Below are 19,393 nucleotides of genomic sequence, written 5' to 3'. Positions count from 1 at the left end.
CCATTCCACAGAAAATCTGGTGTCATCGGCGTTGTGAGCAAAAAATCTCCAGTGAAGCAACATAGGTGGGCCATCTAGGGGACTAACCTTATGGAGTCATCACAGCCTGCCCACCGGATTGTGAGCAAACGGACCACCATGGCAGGTGGCAGTTAAATTAATGGCTGACCACGAGAGATTGCTTGGGATGAGACACTTGGTCGCACAAGCTCCACCAGTGGCAGCACCTGCCATTGCAGGGCAGTGGTGCATTGCTTAACCACAGCACCACTGTGTCTGGTCAAGACTCCCAGAAAGAATTACCAGTTCTACACATATGGGCATTAGCCTATTCACAATTTTGCATCGTTTCCTTAAGAGGGCTCACCAGCTACGAGGCAACTCAGATTTGAACTTTTTCGGTAGATAGATGGCAGCACTTAACTACCACAAAAAAGGAGGGAACTTCTATTTCCCCTCCAGGTGTGTAAATTCTACCGCGACACCCCCGTGACCGCTTCACGGAAGTAGTAGTTCTTCCGCGAACAAAGTAGTAGCTAGAAATAAGAATAACACCTCTCAAGGGGTGGTGGTCAGAGAATGGACATTTTTCCAGTAACCCACCACACAGCTGACACAACGAAAAATACGTTTTTGAGTTTGGGTCCCCCTAAGCTCCCTCGAATCTTTTCTGAGAAAATTCACTTACAATGACAGGTGACAGCTAGGATGGGGTATACAGCCTATGCTGGTTTCCCATAGCCAGAACAGATAAGTGTGAGTCATCTTTTGACACACCTTGGGAACACCTCCCCTTCGGCACTTCGGCCGGCTATTCCGTATTCCGCGTATTCCTCCGTCCCCACACACAATGCAAGCCTAGTGGCCGTGTACGAGTGTGGACGCCGATTCGGGGACGCAGCCTCAGTGAAAAGCTTTTGGCGCTCTCATTGTTTGCGCTGCCAGTGTTTATTCCGCATTGTCTTTGCTGTTGTTGTACTTTTCGGTTAACAAGACAACTCTGATTTGAACTTTTTCTGTCGATAGATGGTAGCACTTAAGCACCCCCAAAAAAAGGTGGTAAGTTCTATCCCCCCTCCAGGTATGTAAACTACACAGCGACACGAAAGCATTCGTTCTTGCGCGTTCAAAGAGTAGAGCCCAGAACTTTCTGTAGGTACGCGGCGAAATTTCGACCGAAGCACGAAAAAGTTAACCCCTCTGAAGCCATTCAGCAAAGAAGGATGTGGGCGTCAGACAATGGGCCATTTCGCAGTAACCCACCAATTTAGCGTTTCTGGTTTGGGCCGCCTAAGCTCCCTCGACTTTTCTGAGAAAATTATTTTACAGTGGTAGGGTGGGGTTTCTGGTTTCGCTTGAGATGACAGGTGTGCTCGATTAAAATGGCGGAAGAGACTTGGCGCATCCCCAGGACATTACTGGAAAAAGGTCCATTGGGTTGAGCACCTATGTAGCCAGCCCCAAATAAAAGGAAAAGAAGGAGCTCCTTGCACAAGGCCTCATGGCTGGTCTTCTTCCCTTTCCCGCATAGCCTTCCTTATATAGCTACAGATGGATGTCCTCGAGTGCACTGACAGCGTGTAGCTTACTTTTCCTAGTCGTACGAGCGTTCCCAGCGCCGAACACCCATGTTCCGCTTCTCAGCACCAACAAGGCTTGAGTGTTTGTCTTGTTCTAACGGTGGTCATCATCTTGTGGCACTTTTGTGCGCCATACTTTTGATCCCTGTCTTGACAGCAGTAGATCTGTCTCACAGGGCTTGAATACCAGCAGGCAACAAGTCAGCAGAAAATGCCATCAAAGAATTTCAGGTACGGGAAGCGTAAGCGTGCAGGTGCACTGATTGCGAACACCAGAAAGCGGCCAGCTCTCGAAAACGAAGTTCCTACGAGCAAAAGACACTCTTCTCGCTATCGTGGTGACCTTGGCCACCCTGCTGAAGGTTATTCGACGCCTGAAGTCAACGAGCACAACCCAAGGCCGGCAGACGTTGAAGCCCTCATCAGAGAAGCGGAGGTACCAGGAAGTGCCCTGTCATCATCATCTTCAGTGATGAGCGCAACAGGGTCGTGCGACGAAGATATTGCTATTGGAGGTTCCGCGACCACCTCAGTAAAGAACGGCAGTGCAAGTGCTGGAATTCAAGGGCGGCGCATTTTTAGCCTTCAGTACCTGTTGAGCAGCTTGCAAAAGACCGCCCTCCATGCTCCCTTCAACTGCACTTTAGCGGATATGGACTGTGAGTCTGAAAGAAAGCAAGGTCTTCGAAGCACGTTGACTCTCGTATGCAGGATGTGCCGAAGGAAGGATGTCATCCACACGGACCCGCCACCTGACGCACAAGCTTCTATCGGCTGCGGTAATGTAAACACATCAGCGGTATGTGGAATAATGTCAATTGGCTGTGGCTTCTCACACCTTAACGAACTGCTTGCGTCTATGAACATCCCAAGAATGTCATCGGACACTTACACAAAAATAGAGGACAACGTTGGCCACATTATCAATCAAGCCGCCTGGGAGGAAATGAAAAGAGCGGGCGCAGAAGAGGCAAGGCTGGCAAGAGAATGTGGCAACATTGACAGTGACGGTACACCCACGATAGCAGTCATCGCAGATGGTGCGTGGTCAAAGAGATCCTACAAGCACAAATATGACGCTTCGTCAGGCTTGGTGAGTGTAAAAATTTATTTAATTGCCAAAGTGGTAAAAATGCTGCATTTTGTACTTGAAATATTTTACAGTCTCCTTCAGCTAATTGAAGAGATATGGAAAAGGCCCGTGCTTTCATAACAAAGCACTGAAACTAGTTTCAGTGCTAGCGTCACCGAAGAGAGAGAGTGTGCAGTGATTAGAACGGTGAATACAAAAATGCTGTCAGCGATGTTATGTGTGTTTGAGTTGGTCCTTGTATACGTGCAAATGCACAGTTTTAATAATTATAATTTTTTTCCTGTTGTTCAGTGCATAATCTCTTGTGAAAAACAGAGTACTTACATCACACTACGAGCAGGAAGAAAGACTATAGAATAAGCATGAAAGCGGGGCTATGTACCGCTGTGATCGAAAGACATCAATTTGCCTGGAGGTAGTTACAAAGCAGCACTTGAGTCACAAGCATGACAATACCTATATGTTCTAGCTATTAGCAGTGCAGCCGGTATGGCAGCTTCGTGACTCATATTGGTCTTACTCTTTCAGGCTGCCATCGTTGGTCACAGAACTGGAAAAGTCCTGTACCTTGGCGTGAAAAACAAGGTATGCGCAATGTGTCGTCGGACTCTACAAGGTGCCACCACGAAAGAGCATCAGTGCCACAAGAACTGGCAGGGAAGCTCAACAAGCATGGAGCAAGCTATTGTTGTTGAAGGCTTCAAGAGAAGCGTTGAGCTACATGGCATCAAATATACAAAGCTTATAGCTGATGGTGATTCCAGCACTTACAGATCTATCGTCGCAGCAGCACCGTATGGCAACCAGCGGGTTGAAAAAATTGAGTGCAGGAACCACCTACTTCGAAACTATGCAGCAAAAATAAGAGAGATCGCTCAGAAGAAGCGGCTGGAAAAAATTCCTCCTAAATTAAAAAACTCTATTCTCCAAGCAGCTGTGCACTTACGGCATGGAGTTGCAACAGCAATAAAAGTTAGAAGCAGTGAAGATGCATCGTTTTCTGAAAAAATAGACCGTCTTGCTCATGACATAAAGAACGACCCAAATCATGTGTTTGGAGACCACGCCAACTGCGCTGATTACTTCTGTTCCGGGAGCAAAGCGGGAGAAGAAAATATATTTCCTGAAATAGTTCAGAAAGGCATCTTTGAAGAAATTTGTGTTGCCATGAGCAGAGTGGTTGCAAACACCGCGAGCCTAATAATGGACGCCGATAACAATGCTGCCGAGCATTACAATTCCATTGTGGCAAAATTTGTAGGTGGAAAGAGGATAAACGATTCCTTGAAAGCATCTTACGAGACAAGGTGTTTTGCAGCCTCCTTATCGCTCAACTGCCGAGGAACATACCAGGAAAAAATTGTGCGCAGGATACCGGGAGGGCAGCTTGGAGGATGCACAGCATCATTTGTGAAGGCATTAATTTCTAGGAGAGATTCGAAGCGAAAGCTACCGAAAAAGAAGATATCAATCACTCCACGCTGCCAGCATCGAGAAAAAGAGCGACATATTGGCTTTTCAATCTGCTTCCGGCAACTTTTTGAAATTGCTCTCGCTATCAGCAACCAACATCGAAGACCTGCAGCGAGCAACGTCAAAGCAGAGTGGATCCACTGTGTGGAAACAAGAAAGGCGAAAAAGATTGACGGCATCATTGTTTGGTGCTATTTGTAAAATGAAGCCAACGACGGGATGTGGGCGGACAGTTGGTGACATCCTGTACAAAAAAATAACTTCCGAAACGATTCGGTATGGAAAGGACCACGAGTGCTTAGCACTCAAGCAAATCGAGAATGAGTGCAACGTCGTGGTGAAAGAGTGCGGCCTGTTTGTTGACCAGGAGAGCCCCTTTCTTGGCGCTTCCCCGGACGGACTCATTGGGGAGGACGTTCTTGTTGAAGTCAAGTGTCCGTACTCAGCGAGGGGCCTTATTCCACTGGAAGGAGTTCGCGCCAAAAAAATAACGTGCTGTGAGGAAAACAAGAACGGGAGATTGCAGCTGAAGACAAACAGTAATTACTGGTATCAAGTGCAAGGACAGTTGATTATTGCTCGCCGTAGGAAGTGCTTGTTTGTGTTGTAGACCAAAAAAGGCATCAGCACTAAGGTGATATCCAGGAATCAATCGTTTTGGGAGGACGAGATGTTGCCGCGGCTCAAAAAATTTTATCTGCACTGCTTGCTGCCTGAGCTCGTGGACCCAAGGAGGAGCCGTGGCCTTCCAATTCGTGAGCCTGATTACATTCTCGAAGCACAAAACACTCGGTCGCTCAAGCGACCATTGAAGGAAACGTCGAAAAACGACGATAACCAAGAAACCACCTAGGACACCCATTGTGACTACAGCGCGTATTTTCCTTCTTTCACTGTGTCCTGCGTGACACACACGAACTGCGTTCACTGTGGGGCTAACGCAAGCCATCGTGCGCTACAGTATAGATGCCGTCGGACGACGACTGTGTTTCATCCACAGATGAGTGGCCTCACGCTGCGCTTGAACAAAACCACTGCAGACAAGCTCGCCATGGTCGCCGATGCTGAACCTGGGATGTCTTCATTCCGTACGTCATGTTCGTCTACTACACCGCAGTTGAGATGACCAGTCATATATGACACATTTTAGGCTCATTTACGGCGAAGAAGCAACGACAACGCTTGACGCCATGCTGCCAAACGTCACCAGTGAGGACAACCTTGACGTCACCGCCTGCTTGCAGCGTGCGGGAGCTCTACGAGTCGCTCGGCTACGCATTACACACCAAGAGCGAACCTACGCCCGACGCTACAATCTCCGCCGTCGCCACGCACAATACAAGCCAAGTGACCGCGTATGGGTGTAGACGCCTATTCTGCAGCAGCCCAATAAAGAGCTTGTTTCAGTACCACGTTAATCTGCTCGTCTGTGTTTTTTTTTTTTCATTACATTTTCACCGCCTCGTGACAATATTTATTATAAATTGTAGTAGATTTACTTCCTTTCACACCTCCTTCACTGCTTAGAATTTCACAACGAAATAAGTCAAAGTTGGATAAAACTTAAAAGGGCGGGAAGCGAGTTCTTGGTTAGCCCTGTTTACATGAACCAATAACGTCTGGTTGAGTAGGGGGTCAGGCTGAGCGAGGTCCACCCAACTCGACCAGTGCGTGTTTAGATGAACTTGATTTTAGGGAGTCGAGACTGGTTCAACTGCAGCGACACCAAGCGTCGAGCGAGCAAGCAGTGGCAGCCTCCGAAATTGGGGCCGCCATCGCTGTATAGGAGGCGCGACGGTGCACGTGATAAGCAAGTGATTACCAAAAGAGCAAACAACGCACTGGGTGTACAACTGTTGCCAGATTATCTTAAAGCGTTTGGCAACGCTGGTCAAACAGGTGTTTCCTCCCGACCCATGACTGTGATAGAATGGTGCAGGTGCGGCCCTTTGTCCAATTCCTCAATGGCGTGGGCCGTCTTGCTAAGCCCCGTCGATCGCTTTGTCATGGTAGGGAACGCTGTGCAGCTTGTCAAAACAGCGCGCCAGCTCAACGTCACGCACCTTAAGCTCGAGCAAAAAAGGAAAGCAGAAATTCTTTCAGAAAACAGCCCAAGCAAGAAAAAAGGGAAGAAAGAGCTCAAGTCCGTCCAAGTTCTGAGTAAAAACTTGCGCGCACGAACACATACAACCAAGAGGTTGGTGGTAGAGTGTAGTAGCGACAAAAATATGCTGATGCCACGTGGAGCCACGTCGCAGTGGTTACATATGGCGCGAATTTCAAATCCCCGCAGAAAATACATACACAATACATACATACATAACAACATACACAACAGCAGCACATCGGACATGATGCTCAATCAGTTCTGCTTTATTGTGCAGGCCTTGGCGCTCTTTCTTCAAGTTCAGCCTTCCCTTGGTTGCGCTGAAGAAGGATTTACTGCTGCTCTTCCGTATCAACCAGACATCAAGTCATTCGCACGAGCCAGCCTTTGCCCCGTCATCGAGATCGTCCAGCCTTTCTTCGTTTCAACTTCTGCCACCCCATCGGTGACGTCAAGTCACGTGGACATAGCTGCGGCTATAAGAAGTTGTCCCCCGGCCATCTCAACCAGTGGGCTAGGCAGCAGCACATCGGACATGATGCTCAATCAGTTCTGCTTTATCGTGCAGGCCTTGGCGCTCTTTCTTCAAGTTCAGCCTTCCCTTGGTTGCGCTGAAGAAGGATTTACTGCTGCTCTTCCGTATCAACCAGACATCAAGTCATTCGCACGAGCCAGCCGTTGCCCCATCATCGAGATCGTCCAGCCTTTCTTCGTTTCAACTTCTGCCACCCCATCGGTGACGTCAAGTCACGTGGACATACCTGCGGCTATAAGAAGTTGTCCCCCGGCCATCTCAACCAGTGGGCTAGGCAGCAGCACATCGGACATGATGCTCAATCAGTTCTGCTTTATTGTGCAGGTTAGTGATTTTTCTCGAATGAAGTGTTTTCGCAGTGATGACCGTTTTCTATTGCTGCTGCCATGCCCACTTGGCTTACAAAGTGTTGTCTCTGCTGTTTCTTTCAAAATAAGCCTTTTGATCTGTGGTGACATTGAGTTGAATCCGGGGCCTACAGACCAGGAAATATTGCAACAACTTCTCTTGGGGCAAAATAACATAACTGCATCAATCAACAATGTACTGACTAGACAAGAAAAACTTGAAAAAAATGTAGCTAGCTTGCATGAACGAATAAGTGGCATAGAAACTCAAATGACTTCTCTTGGTACATTGAAGACAGAGGTAAATGGCCTGAAATCAACTATAGCTGAACTAGAACAAAATGTTTCCAGCCTCTTGAATAAGGTTGATGAGTTAGAAAACCGGAGTCGAAGGAATAATCTGATAATTTATGGCGTTAAAGAAGAGAGCACTGAAACATTTGATGATCTTATCAAGAAGATAAAAGAGAGTGTGTTTCTTGAAAAGCTTGATTTAACCATTAGTGGAATTGAACGGTGTCATAGGCTGGGAAAGAAGAAAGATGGTGATCGTCCAGTAATTGTGAGATTTTTAGACTAGCGTGAAAAAGTATCGATAATGAAAGCCTGTCCCAAACTCAAGGGCTCTGAAATATTGATTTCAGAGGATTTTTCTCCTGGCGTTCGTCAGATAAGGCAAAAACTATGGGAAAGCTCTGCAGAGGAAAGGTCGAACGGTGCGAAGGTCAAGTTATTCTTCGATAAATTAAGTGTGAACGGGACTTTATTTGCCTGGGACAAAACTGAAAACAAGCGTTACAGGATTACCAAGCACACCTGACAACAAAACTAAAAAAGGTTGTTTTCGAGTTTTAAATACTAACTCTCGCAGTGTTGTTAATAAAGTCGTTGAGTTGGAAGGTCTTTTACTTACGCATGACCCTGATGTAGTAGTGCTAACTGAGACGTGGTTAAGTGAAGATATATATGACAGTGAATTTGTTCCAAATAACTACCAGGTCTTTAGAAAAGATCGTGACAGAAGAGGTGGGGGAGTTGCGATACTATACAAAGCATCTCTACAACTTATAAGATTACCTGATGTCACCGGAGTCGAGGGCATATTCTGCAAAGTTTATGCTGATAACATCAAGTATTTACTAGGCGCCATTTACAGGTCCCCTAACTCTCCTGTCCCTGTCTTGCACCATTTAAAAGAGTATATCCAGTGTCATGTAAAACCGGGAGACAGAATAATTATGACTGGTGATTTCAATTTACCGAATATTGATTGGTGCACTTTTTCTTCACAGTCCTGTAATTTGATGGAAAACGAAATGCTGGACCTTGCCTTAAACTTTGATCTGCTGCAAGTTGTATATGAGCCTACAAGAATACAGCACGGTTCGATGTCCATCCTAGATCTCTTCTTTTTAAGTGGCAACATTACGGAAAACATCTCTTGTGATGTTGCTACTGGTATATCAGATCATAAGGCAGTTTTATTGTCACTAAATGATGTTTCTTTAAAGCATGAAGATGCTCTTCATTCCTTTCCAAATTTTTCACGAGCAGATAATGAGTCCATCATTGACCTTCGTTATGACGATTTCCAAACGAATCCTTGCAGTATTAATGACTTGTGGCTCATCTTCAAGAACATGGTTCATGAATGTATCCGGTGTTTCGTGCCGAAGATATCTAAGCAGTCTTGTAGCCGCAACCCTTGGATCAGCAGAGAGACGCTGCACTTGCAACGTCGATTAAAACGTCTTAAAAAGCGAGCGAGATCAGCCACCCCTTCCATAGTCCGTGTTATTGAGGAGGTGTCACAACAATTAAAAGATCAGACTTTACTTGACAAAGAAAGATATTTTGGTGTCCAACTCCCATCATTTATTAAAAAATCTCCTGAAAAATTCTGGAGGACGATTACCCCGATTTCCCGCAGTGCCGACATGTTTGTAATAGATGGAAAATGTATTCGCGATGATAATGCAGCCTGTGTAGCCTTTAATAATCACTTTAAAACTGTTTTTACTGCAGACAATGGTCATCTCCCATCTTTCAGTCTGTCTTTACCCCCTATACCTGATGTTACCATATCTGAAAATGGAGTGTTCAATTTACTTCTAAATCTTGATGTTAAGAAATCGTTTGGCCCAGACGACATCCCAAATGCCTTTCTGAAGCAGTACGCGCAATGGTGCTCCAAGTATTTATGTGTCATTTTTAGAAGGTCTATAGAGGAAGGCGCCCTACCCGATGACTGGCGAGTTGCCAGAGTGAAACCTTTACATAAAACTGGTGACAAAACACAGGTGCAAAACTATCGCCCTATTTCACTTACTTCCACAGCGTGTAACATACTTGAGCACATTATTCATAAACATTTATCTACCTTTCTTGAAGAACATAACGTAATATCGAAAGCTCAACATAGTTTCAGGAAAGGATATTCGACATGTACACAGCTAATACAAACAATTCATGATTTTGCAGAAGCCATAAACGAAAGAAAACAAACTGACGTAATATTTTTAGATTTCCGCAAGGCCTTTGATATGGTTTCTCATAACAAGCTAATATATAAATTGAGTTCTGTAATAAAAAACGATAAACTAATAACCTGGATTAAGGCTTACCTGACAAACAGGCGCCAGTTTGTTACACTAAATGGTGCCCTCTCACATTGCATTCCAGTTGAATCGGGAGTTCCTCAAGGATCTGTGCTTGGACCGCTTTTGTTTATTATTTATATTAATGATATCGTCCAAGATCTCTCTGTTAATGTTAAGTTATATGCCGATGATTGTGTCCTCTATGAACGAATTAACTCAAGTGAAGATCAAATCAGGCTAAATAAGGACTTTCGGAAGGTAATGCGCTGGTGTGATAGGTGGCAAATGGTGATAAATTTTGATAAAACAGTATATATGAGAATAACGCTTAAAAGGAATCCTCTTCTCTACCAGTATGGTACTTCCGATAGTGCACTCTCAGAGGTAACATGCTACAAATATCTCGGCCTATGGATTTCCAATAATCTTTCCTGGAGCAAACATATTGATACCATCTCGGCAAATGCTCTGCGCAAAATATTCTTCTTGAGGCGTGCACTACGGTTCACTACTCCTGAAACACGTTTCCTTGCGTATAACACTATTGTGCGGCCAATCTTAGAATATGCCGTAATGATCTGGGACCCATATACCAAGATTAACATTAACAAATTAGAAAGGATTCAAAAGAAAGCAGTAAGATTTATTTATAATTCCTATGGTCGCACTTCTATCACTAATCTTATTAAAGAGAGTGGCTTACCATCTGTTACTGATAGAAACCGTATCTGTCGTTTGAAATTCTTTTTCCAGTTAATTCATGGGCAATACAACATTGACATCTCGAAAATTGTTAGTTACTCTAGTGGTTATGCAACACGCCTGAGACATTCTCTTTCCGTAAAACCTTTATCCACAAGAACGAACTGCTACAAATATTCCTATTTTCCTAGAACTATTACCGAATGGAACAACCTTGCTGGTCACATAGTCGAAGAGAATAATTTGTCCCATTTTGAGGCGCTGCTGCAACAAGTGACGAAATTTTGAATGTTCGGTTGATGAGTAATTTGTTGAGATTTACTTAATTATATGCTTGGCTCTATGACTGCAGTATATATATTCTGAGGTTGTGAAACGATACAGTACAGTGTGATGTACTAATTTCGTTGCTGTGACGCCTTGTCTGCTGTATTTCCTTTTTTTTTTTGTCCTTTGGTGTTACACAAATTATGTACCCACCTGCGATGGTCTTGTTGTTCAAGACCGCAGTATTTATAAATAAATAAAAAAATAAAAACTTTCAGAGCCTGTAAAACGCAAACACTAGGCTCGATATGGATGAAAATTGCGGCTTAACAACCAAGAGAGAAAAAGGAAGGAAATGTTGCAAACGAAATTTGATATCTGGCTTAGTTTTTTCACAAGATGACATGAAAGACCGACATATCTAAATGTGCAATTTTTCTGGATATTTACCTCTGAATTGTAAAAAAATTAAACTTCAAAAATAAAATCTGTCCGCAACATTTCCTCTGTTCACTAAAAAAGAAAACGCTGCCACAAACCTCATGAAAATCTGTCCATTTTTAGACACGATACAGCTTCTGAAAGTTCCCATGTATTTCCTATGGACACTGTCACTGGCGAATCCTCTTAAGGAAAACTTCCCATATAAATGCATATAAAGGCCACACTCGTGTACTGGCCGCACCCTGTTTTCCCGAAGCAAATATATTTTTAAAAAATGATTTTAAAAATGGCCGCACCCAAACTTTCGAAATGCGCTTTCGGAATAGCTTTCGAAATGCGCGCACAGAAGCTTCCAGGTGCCGCCCACGGATGGCACTGGAGACCGTGGGTCATCATCATCGTTATCATCGTTTTCCTCCTCGACGAGCTCCTGCTATCCATATTGGCATCAGTATCACCAGCTGCAGCCTTTTGTGGCTGTCAAAGGCACGGGAGTTGTGGGAGCTGTGGAATCACAGTATTTCACTGTAGTTGTGGCTTTCATGCTCTATCGCTGAGCGTTGCAATTTTAGCATGATGGGCAAGCACCTTTATATCTATCTATACACGGCTGGGATTTGGCTCTCAAACACGGCAAGCATGTGGCGGGCAGGAAATTCGACGCGGCCGAGAACTGCGTCCGACGATGGTGCAACCATTGAGGGACACAACCTGCGAAAAGCGTGCTTTCCGAGGCAAGCCGTGCAAGTTTCCCGAACTGGAAGAAGAGCTGCTCTGCTATGTGATGGAAGCATGGAACAACGGCTATGTGTTGACAGTGGACATGCTGCATGGCTTCTTGTGGGATGAGCATGCACCAGAGCACAGCACCAGCTCGGAGTCTGAATACTCCGCGAGTGACGACTGAACGTAGGATAAATGCCACTCATTCCCTGATTGGTGTGTTCTCACTGTAATTTTTTTATTTTTCGTACATCCCATACATGGGCCACACCTCGAAAATTCGCCCTTGAATCTGGAGAAAAAGTGGGGCCCTTGCATGCATTTGTACGGTAAGTGTCCCCTGCAATTTTCGTCTTACTTATTCATCATCTCAAGTGCTTCTTTTTTCATCATGGTTAGCGCAGAGGCCTGGCTGCTTCATAAACTGAGATGACAGTGTTTTCAACGATGGAATGGAACATAACTACAATACTGAACCTAAGAGTATTCAGATCACATGTGCTCTTAAACCCTGTCTCAAATGTATTTAGGCTGTATCAATATGTTTTGCATCGACCGGGTAAGAAGCCATTTGAGTGACCTTAAAAATTCTTTGCATGTGGCTTTGTTGGCACATGTTCCTTATTGTCGTGGTACCACAGGCCGGCAGCAGCCCGACTGCACGCACTGCAATGACCGGCCGGAGCGCCGTTGCCGCCACTGCTCGTGCTGCCGCTGCGGCAGCAAGAAAGATCCTGACCGGCAGCTGCTGTGTGACGAGTGTGACCGGGCCTTCCACCTGGCCTGCCTGGATCCACCCCTGGAGGCCCTGCCTGAGGAAGAGCACTGGTGCGTGGGTGTGGTCTGCCTTTCATCTGTGGCCTGGGAAGCTTGCAGCAAGGACGAGTAGTCATTGCTAAAAGGCTTTATTCGCAGATTGAACAGCTCTGTCAACAGTGTGTTGTCCATGGCCAGAAACCAAATGTCAAAAACTGTCGGATAATCGCAAAAGCACAATTGCAATTTATTCAAAATGCTCTCTAGCTCCAGCTGATTCCCACCTGCCTCCGCTGTGCTTATGATGCTTTGAATAACTTTTTGTTTCGCACTTCAGTACACTGCCTTTCCAGTCCTTGACACACCTACCATCTTAAGTTTTTTCAGTAACACTGCTCAGAGCGACACCCATCGCTTTGCTATTCCCTGCCAGTGCTAAATACGCTGACATTACATACGGAACGTGGAGCGCCTAAGCAGCATTTTATGGCTTTGGCAGAGCGGCACCAGGTTTCTCTCTTTGCAATGTTACCTCTAGAGCCAGCTTTGCGTTTTCACATCAATTCAGTAACAATGCCTTCGTTACGGGAAATGCCTGTGCACCCCACAGATGCCACTTTTAACATCCTGTGTTCTCGTGGACGATATAGACATAGACTTTCAAGCGGCACATTTCTCTGCCTGCCACAACGTCACTTATTATAGAGATCTAAAACAAGAGGATTGCTGCCAGTCAGGTTCACAGCCACTTGTTGACTGTGTTATGGCGAGGTGCAGTAATGTGATGCATAGTGATAATCTTCATTTTTTGACCTGCAAGTTTTGCCATAGCACCTCTCGATGACCATCAGCGCATTGATTTTATGCAAGTCCTAGCATTACCATGTGTGGACTCTTGCCGCATGCTACCTGTCAATTCTATGGAGAAATAACTAAAGCGCAAAATACTCCCACTTAGAAATGGCATGATGTTTTGCCGTGTGTATAGCTTAACGAGGAACTTAACGAGTAGTGAAAGTGTGATGTGAATCGAATCAAACGCAATAAACACTATTTGCACACTGTTTGAAGTTTTGAATATTGGCAGACTCCTAGCTTAAGGGCCAAAGCACAAAGCAATCACATCTTCCTCTAGACATAATTTGCCTCCAGTAGAGATGGTTTCTTACATGTTGACATTTTTTTCTGTTATCTTTCACACATATTTCTTCTCTTTCTAGCTTCCTTTAGTTGCCTTTTGTAATAGTTCTTGGCTTGGGCAGGTTCTGCCCCGACTGCAAGCACGACCCGTCAGAGGTGGTGCAGCCTGGGGAAGCACTGAAGGAGTCTCGTCGCAAGTCGCGGCTGCCATCGGTGGTGAACAAGAACCAACGTGACTGGGGCCGCGGCATGGCCTGCATGGGGCGCACCCGCGAATGCACCCTTGTGCCGGCCCACCACTTTGGGCCACTGCCCAACGTGCCTGTCGGCTCCCTCTGGAAGTTCCGCCTACAGGTGGGTGGGCCCCACGGGGCATTCTTACCCAGGGGTTCTTAAAGGGACTATGCAATAAATTAAGATTACGTAAAGCAGATGGGAGATAGGCATTTCACCACTCGTCACTTCAACTCAAGAATTTTTAAGCTAGCATCAATAACACCGATGATATAGACGATTAAAAATTACGCTTTTCCTCTCCCCCCTCAACTCGTACACGCGGGGCACCAGACAAAAATAAAGAAAACAGCCCTGGGACTGGGCCCCACCCATGAATACGTCATCCGCTGACGTTCCTTTTGCAACTTCCGGTGGTCGCTCCTAGCACCCCAGCAGCAGCGTCGGCGGGGTGACTGCAGCGCGCGTCAGGTTTCTTTGCTTGTCGTCTGATGTAGTTAGCAGTAATGGACCCGGATCTCGAGGCGCGACTGCTCACTCCTACGGCTGCGATGGGCATCGAGCCCTATGCGTTTACGCCGTGCCAGCTGAACGCCAGTGACGGCAGCAGCGACTCGGCGAGCCACTGCGAGTGGCTCCGGAACTCCCGACAGAAGGAGGCAGCAGAGGAAAATGGAAACCATATGCGCGAAGGCAATGCCCTGGCTCGCGCTTGCCCGAGAGGGTCGCGCGGCGGCATGAGCAGACGATTCTCACGGCTACCGGAAGTGTGCCCGTGATGTCGTGGCTGCCGTGGCTCCAGCGAATGAGAGCGTGTGGTGGCCTGGCGACGTCATGGGTACAGTGACGTCTTTTTTCATGATTTTAGTACCAAAATCTGTCACTACAAGCACACCAATCGCCCCGCAAATTTTAAAAAACACGGTTTTTAAAAATTCGTAATAAATTGCCGGCTCAGTTCCGAAGACTCATGCATTATGTGAATGCTTCTTAGCATCATTTCTAAGCATTGAAAACATTTACAAGCGACATTTTTATTCATTGCGTAGTCCCTTTAAGCTGGGCTTCGTGGAGCCCTTGAGATCTTTGGGGGCTTTCTTAGTTTCCTTGCGTTAGTAACGCAGCTAGATCACATATCGCTAGATCACATATCACTGAAAGTCAGGCAGCTTGTTCTCAAACTCTGCGGAGAGCCTGCCGCATGGAAGTACGCCGCTGTAGAGCAAAGCCCTTTTGCTTCATAAATTGCTGCACCCACGATGAGGGGCCTTTTAATTGTAACCCCATGTGTCTAGAGGCACATGCAATCTCAACAGCTTTCATGCGGATGATGTATAATACGAGTGACAAAAGCTCAGAGAAGACATTTATTCAAATCGCATCCCGCACTGCAATCACTTTCATCTTCAGCAGCGCTTTCTTTGTCCGACAAATCATCGCAAATGTACTCATCTTCCGTGCCATCGAAGGCGTTTGAAGTGTCGCACTTCTTAAAAGAATGACGCACAAGATCCTCTGGCATGGCTGCCCACGCGTCCACGATCCATTTGCACAGCATGGCTGGCAAAGCCCACTTCGGCCGCCCGGTTGGCGTCAGTGCAGGCTCACCTGAGCGCATCCACTCTGCGTAGCACTGCTTGACTGCGTCCTAGAATGGTTTGTTTACACAAGCATAAAGGGGCTGTAGTTGTGACGTCATCCCACCCAGAATCAGGAGTTCAGTGCCGCAGTCGCATTGCAGCCTCTTTACTGAGTCAGCCAAATGGCAACAAAACGCATCCAGCACAAGGATAGGCGGCAGAGACAACAGTGCCCCACGTCGCCTACACCACACGGACTTTACCCAGTCCAAGACTAGATCCTCATTCATCCACCCTTTCTCATGACGTCTCACAATGACATTTTACGGCAGCTCTTCACCTTTCGGCATTGTTTTCCTCTTGAAGATCACGTAAGGGGGGAGCTTGAAGCCATCTGCCATGCACGTTAACATGATTGTAACTCGCATCTTCTCGTTTCCAGTGAACCGGACGCTAACATGTTTAGACCCCTTCTCGTACATGGTGAGGGGTGATGGCATGTCTAGGTAAACCGGCGTCTGATCGGCATTGCCTATTTGGCCCAACAGAAAGTTCTATTTGGCCAAAAGTTCTGTTGGGCCTGTGGGATGCCATTTTGTAGAAGGACGAATCCCAACATAAAACATAACAACTGTTTATTAGCGACGGCAGCAGACGAGCATACCCACGCTACGCTCGTCCGGGTAGCGGAAGGAAAACAGCCGTTCTTCCCAGCCGGGCAGCCTGTTTTTGTAGCCGCCATTGGTGATGCATGCCTCGGGTGACGCAGCGGTGGCGCTGTGCTTTATCGGTAACGCGGTCCAGCGCGTGACCGTGTTACGCTGGGCCGGATGATAACAAGGTGGAGGCTGCGCAAAGATGTGCGCAGAGTGCGTTGCCACATCACCCCCCCACGGAGTGAAGAACCCTCAGGGCTTGTAAAAATCGGATGTGTCAAGAACCGTGCAGGCCGTCCGGGGTCCGAGGACGCGGCTCAGGCGGGCGACTCTGGCTGTGGCGCTGCTGCCGAGGTTTCGGGGTGCAGCAAGGGATGTGGAGTGGCAGAGCTGCCGGGAGGGCCTGGGCCGCTGGAAGGGTCTGGGCTGCTGGAAGGGTCTGGGCCGCTGGAAGGGTCTGGGCCGCTGGAAGGGTCTGGGCCGCTGGAAGGGCCGGGGGCGCAGGGAGGGCCGGGGCTGTTGAGAGGGCCGGGGCTGTTGAGAGGGCTGGGGCTGTCGAGGGGCCGTGGGCACCGGGAGAGCCGAGGCCACCGAGGGGGCCGTGGGCACCGGGAGAGCCGAGGCCGCCGAGGGGGCCGCGGGGACCGGGAGAGCCGAGGGCGCCGGGAGGGCCGAGACTGCGAGGATGGCTGGGGGCGCTGGGTGTGTCGAGGCTGCCAGGAGGGCCCAGGGCTCCGGGAGCGCCGAGGCCGCCTGGAGGGCTGTCGGGATGCCACGGGGCGGCAGGAGGACAGGCGCAGGCACCGGTTCAGCGTCGTTGATAGGCAGGAGTGGCGGGGAGGCGGCCAGGAGTTGCCGAGGTGGGCAGGGTTCCGGCAAAGGGTGCGTGGGCAAGAGCGAGGGAGGACCAGCTGCTGGCTGCGGCAACGACTGGTCTGCAGCTCGTCATACGGCCGGGCCCAAGGCAGGGCAGGCGATCCGGCGCAGCAGGTCGGGCGGGAGGATATCGCAGAGGTCTGCGTGTTTGAACGGCTGGATGATGATGCCTTTCAGGTACATCACAGCCTCGAACTGAGCAAACCACCCGCCGATGCCTTGAGGCTGGAACGCCGGAAGCGGCGGGTCATGGCCTGCGTGCTTCCAGTAAGCCATCACGAAACGCAGCTAAGGGAAACGGTTCAGCTTGACGGGTCACCAAATGTGGGAGGATGCCGGGGTCCGGGCCGCCAGAAGTTGGGAGTCATTGGACGCTGAAGGACGGTGATGCGTTATTGTTCGCTGTTCGGGTCACCAGATGTGGGATGCCGTTCTGTCGAGGGACGAATCCCAACATAAAACATAACTGTTTATTAGCGACAGCAGCAGACGAGTGTGCCCACGCTACGCTCGTCCGGTAGCGGAAGGAAAACAGCCGCTCTTCCCAGCCGGGCAGCCTGTTTTTGCAGCCGCCGTTGGTGGCGCGTGCCTCACGTGGCCATGTTACGCTGCGCCGCATGGTAACAACGTGCAGGCTACGCAAAAATGTGCGCAGAGTGCATCGCCACAGGCCTATTTGGCCCAGCAGAAAGAAGAAATAATATGGCGCTGGAAACTCGCAAGCAGCTCTTCAAACGGTTCAGGCAGCTTCTGTGAAATCGAGGTCCGCCAGCGTAGGGATAAGCCAGCACGGCGCATGTGGTGATGGATCCAGTGCGTGCTCGCTTTGAAGGCAAGGCACGGTATCCCTTTTTCTTTTGCAAGCTCTCTAGCTTTTGCCTGCATAAGCTCCATGCTCACAGCTAAATGCGTGGCTCGCTGTTGCCGTACGAACTCTGTCAGGCCAAGTTCAATTTCTGGGAATATGGCATTCTTCGGGCCACGAAAGCTTCGGCGCGTTCCGCTGCACGTGATAAGGGCTTCTTTCTTTCGTCGCCATCCGCGTATGCTTCCTTCGACGACACTAAACTGCCTCCCGGCTGCACTGCTGGCGATGTTCTCCGCAGCTAAAATCACTTTTCGCTTGAAAGCAGCCGAGTACTGTTTTCTCAAGACCCTCACGTCTTGCTCCTCAAAAAGCATCCACTTCACGAAGCGTGGCTTACATGCGAGCACGTGTGTTGTCAACAGGCACACGGCACACCACAACCCCCCGGCTCACCCAACGGATGAACAACAAAGAAGCTATATCGCGACGTCGTTTGTCAACCGTAACGAAGCCAAGCCATCGCCACGCGCCGCAATAACGAAACGAAAACTTTTAGCAACTTTGACCGTTTTTGTTGGGATCCACAAATAGTACGAGGCAGAAATTTAGGAAGCTCGTATTATAGGCGGGTTTTTTACGGTATTTTGAGAGAAAAGGGGAAACAGCAGCATTGAACCAGAGGAGCTCAACAAAAACGCAATATTATATTGGCTGCTGATGGTGGTGATAGTGATGGTGGCTGTTGACTTCAGTCGCACATTGTTGCAAGCCTCCCATAGTGTTTCCACCATTAACCGGTATATAAGTCAGGAGTTGACTTTTTGCCGTGCTTTTTTAAAACCAAGTTCGACCTTTATTACGATTTTTACGGTACTTTCAGTGTTGGCTTTACAGAAAGCAGGGGAAGTCCAATGCATTATTTGCTGCGAAGCTTTTGCCAGTAGCGCCATGAATCCAGCCAGGCTTTTGTATCAGCTCACCACAAAGCACCAGCCATACAAGGATAGGCCAGTCACTTGTTTCCAAAAAATTTTTAGTCTCCCTGCTCTTTAGCAATGACTGCCTGAGTCGCCGTCTCGTGACTGAATAAATTGCACTGCTGTTGCATGTGTTTCTGATGAGATCTTATGTTACGAAATCTGGCTGTATTGAACTGCTTTATGATTTTTTTGCCTGTTCGCTGTAATGAGGTTTAATTGCTTACCTCTGAAAGCAGAATTTTAAATACACCTCAGATGCTATGCATGGGTCGTAAACAACAGCAGTGACTGCAGACTTCAGTCATTTACGCTGGTGTCTACTGCAAAATAAAAAAAAAAGTTTTCATGTTTACTCGTCTCTCAGTGCCCTGCTGTCCCTGTGTGCAGGTCTCGGAGTCTGGCTGCCATCGGCCGCCCGTCGGGGGCATCCATGGGAGGGAGTCAGACGGGGCCTACTCCATTGTGCTCTCAGGGGGCTATGAAGATGACCAG

General features: G+C 47.8%; 1 protein-coding gene across 1 annotated transcript in view; it reads left to right on the top strand.

Annotated features, from left to right (window-relative positions):
* Window positions 1-19,393, top strand: part of LOC144132333 (E3 ubiquitin-protein ligase UHRF1-like) — an 85,520-nt gene that overhangs the window by 33,656 nt on the left and 32,471 nt on the right. Inside the window, exons 7-9 of the mRNA XM_077664660.1 lie at window positions 12,513-12,699; window positions 13,890-14,121; window positions 19,289-19,393. Coding sequence (XP_077520786.1) covers window positions 12,513-12,699; window positions 13,890-14,121; window positions 19,289-19,393 — 524 coding nt within the window. The remainder of the gene's footprint in view (window positions 1-12,512; window positions 12,700-13,889; window positions 14,122-19,288) is intronic.

This window comes from Amblyomma americanum, chromosome 5 (genome assembly GCF_052857255.1).
Source record: "Amblyomma americanum isolate KBUSLIRL-KWMA chromosome 5, ASM5285725v1, whole genome shotgun sequence".
NCBI lineage: Eukaryota > Metazoa > Arthropoda > Arachnida > Ixodida > Ixodidae > Amblyomma > Amblyomma americanum.
This window is presented reverse-complemented; position numbering and strand designations above follow the sequence as displayed.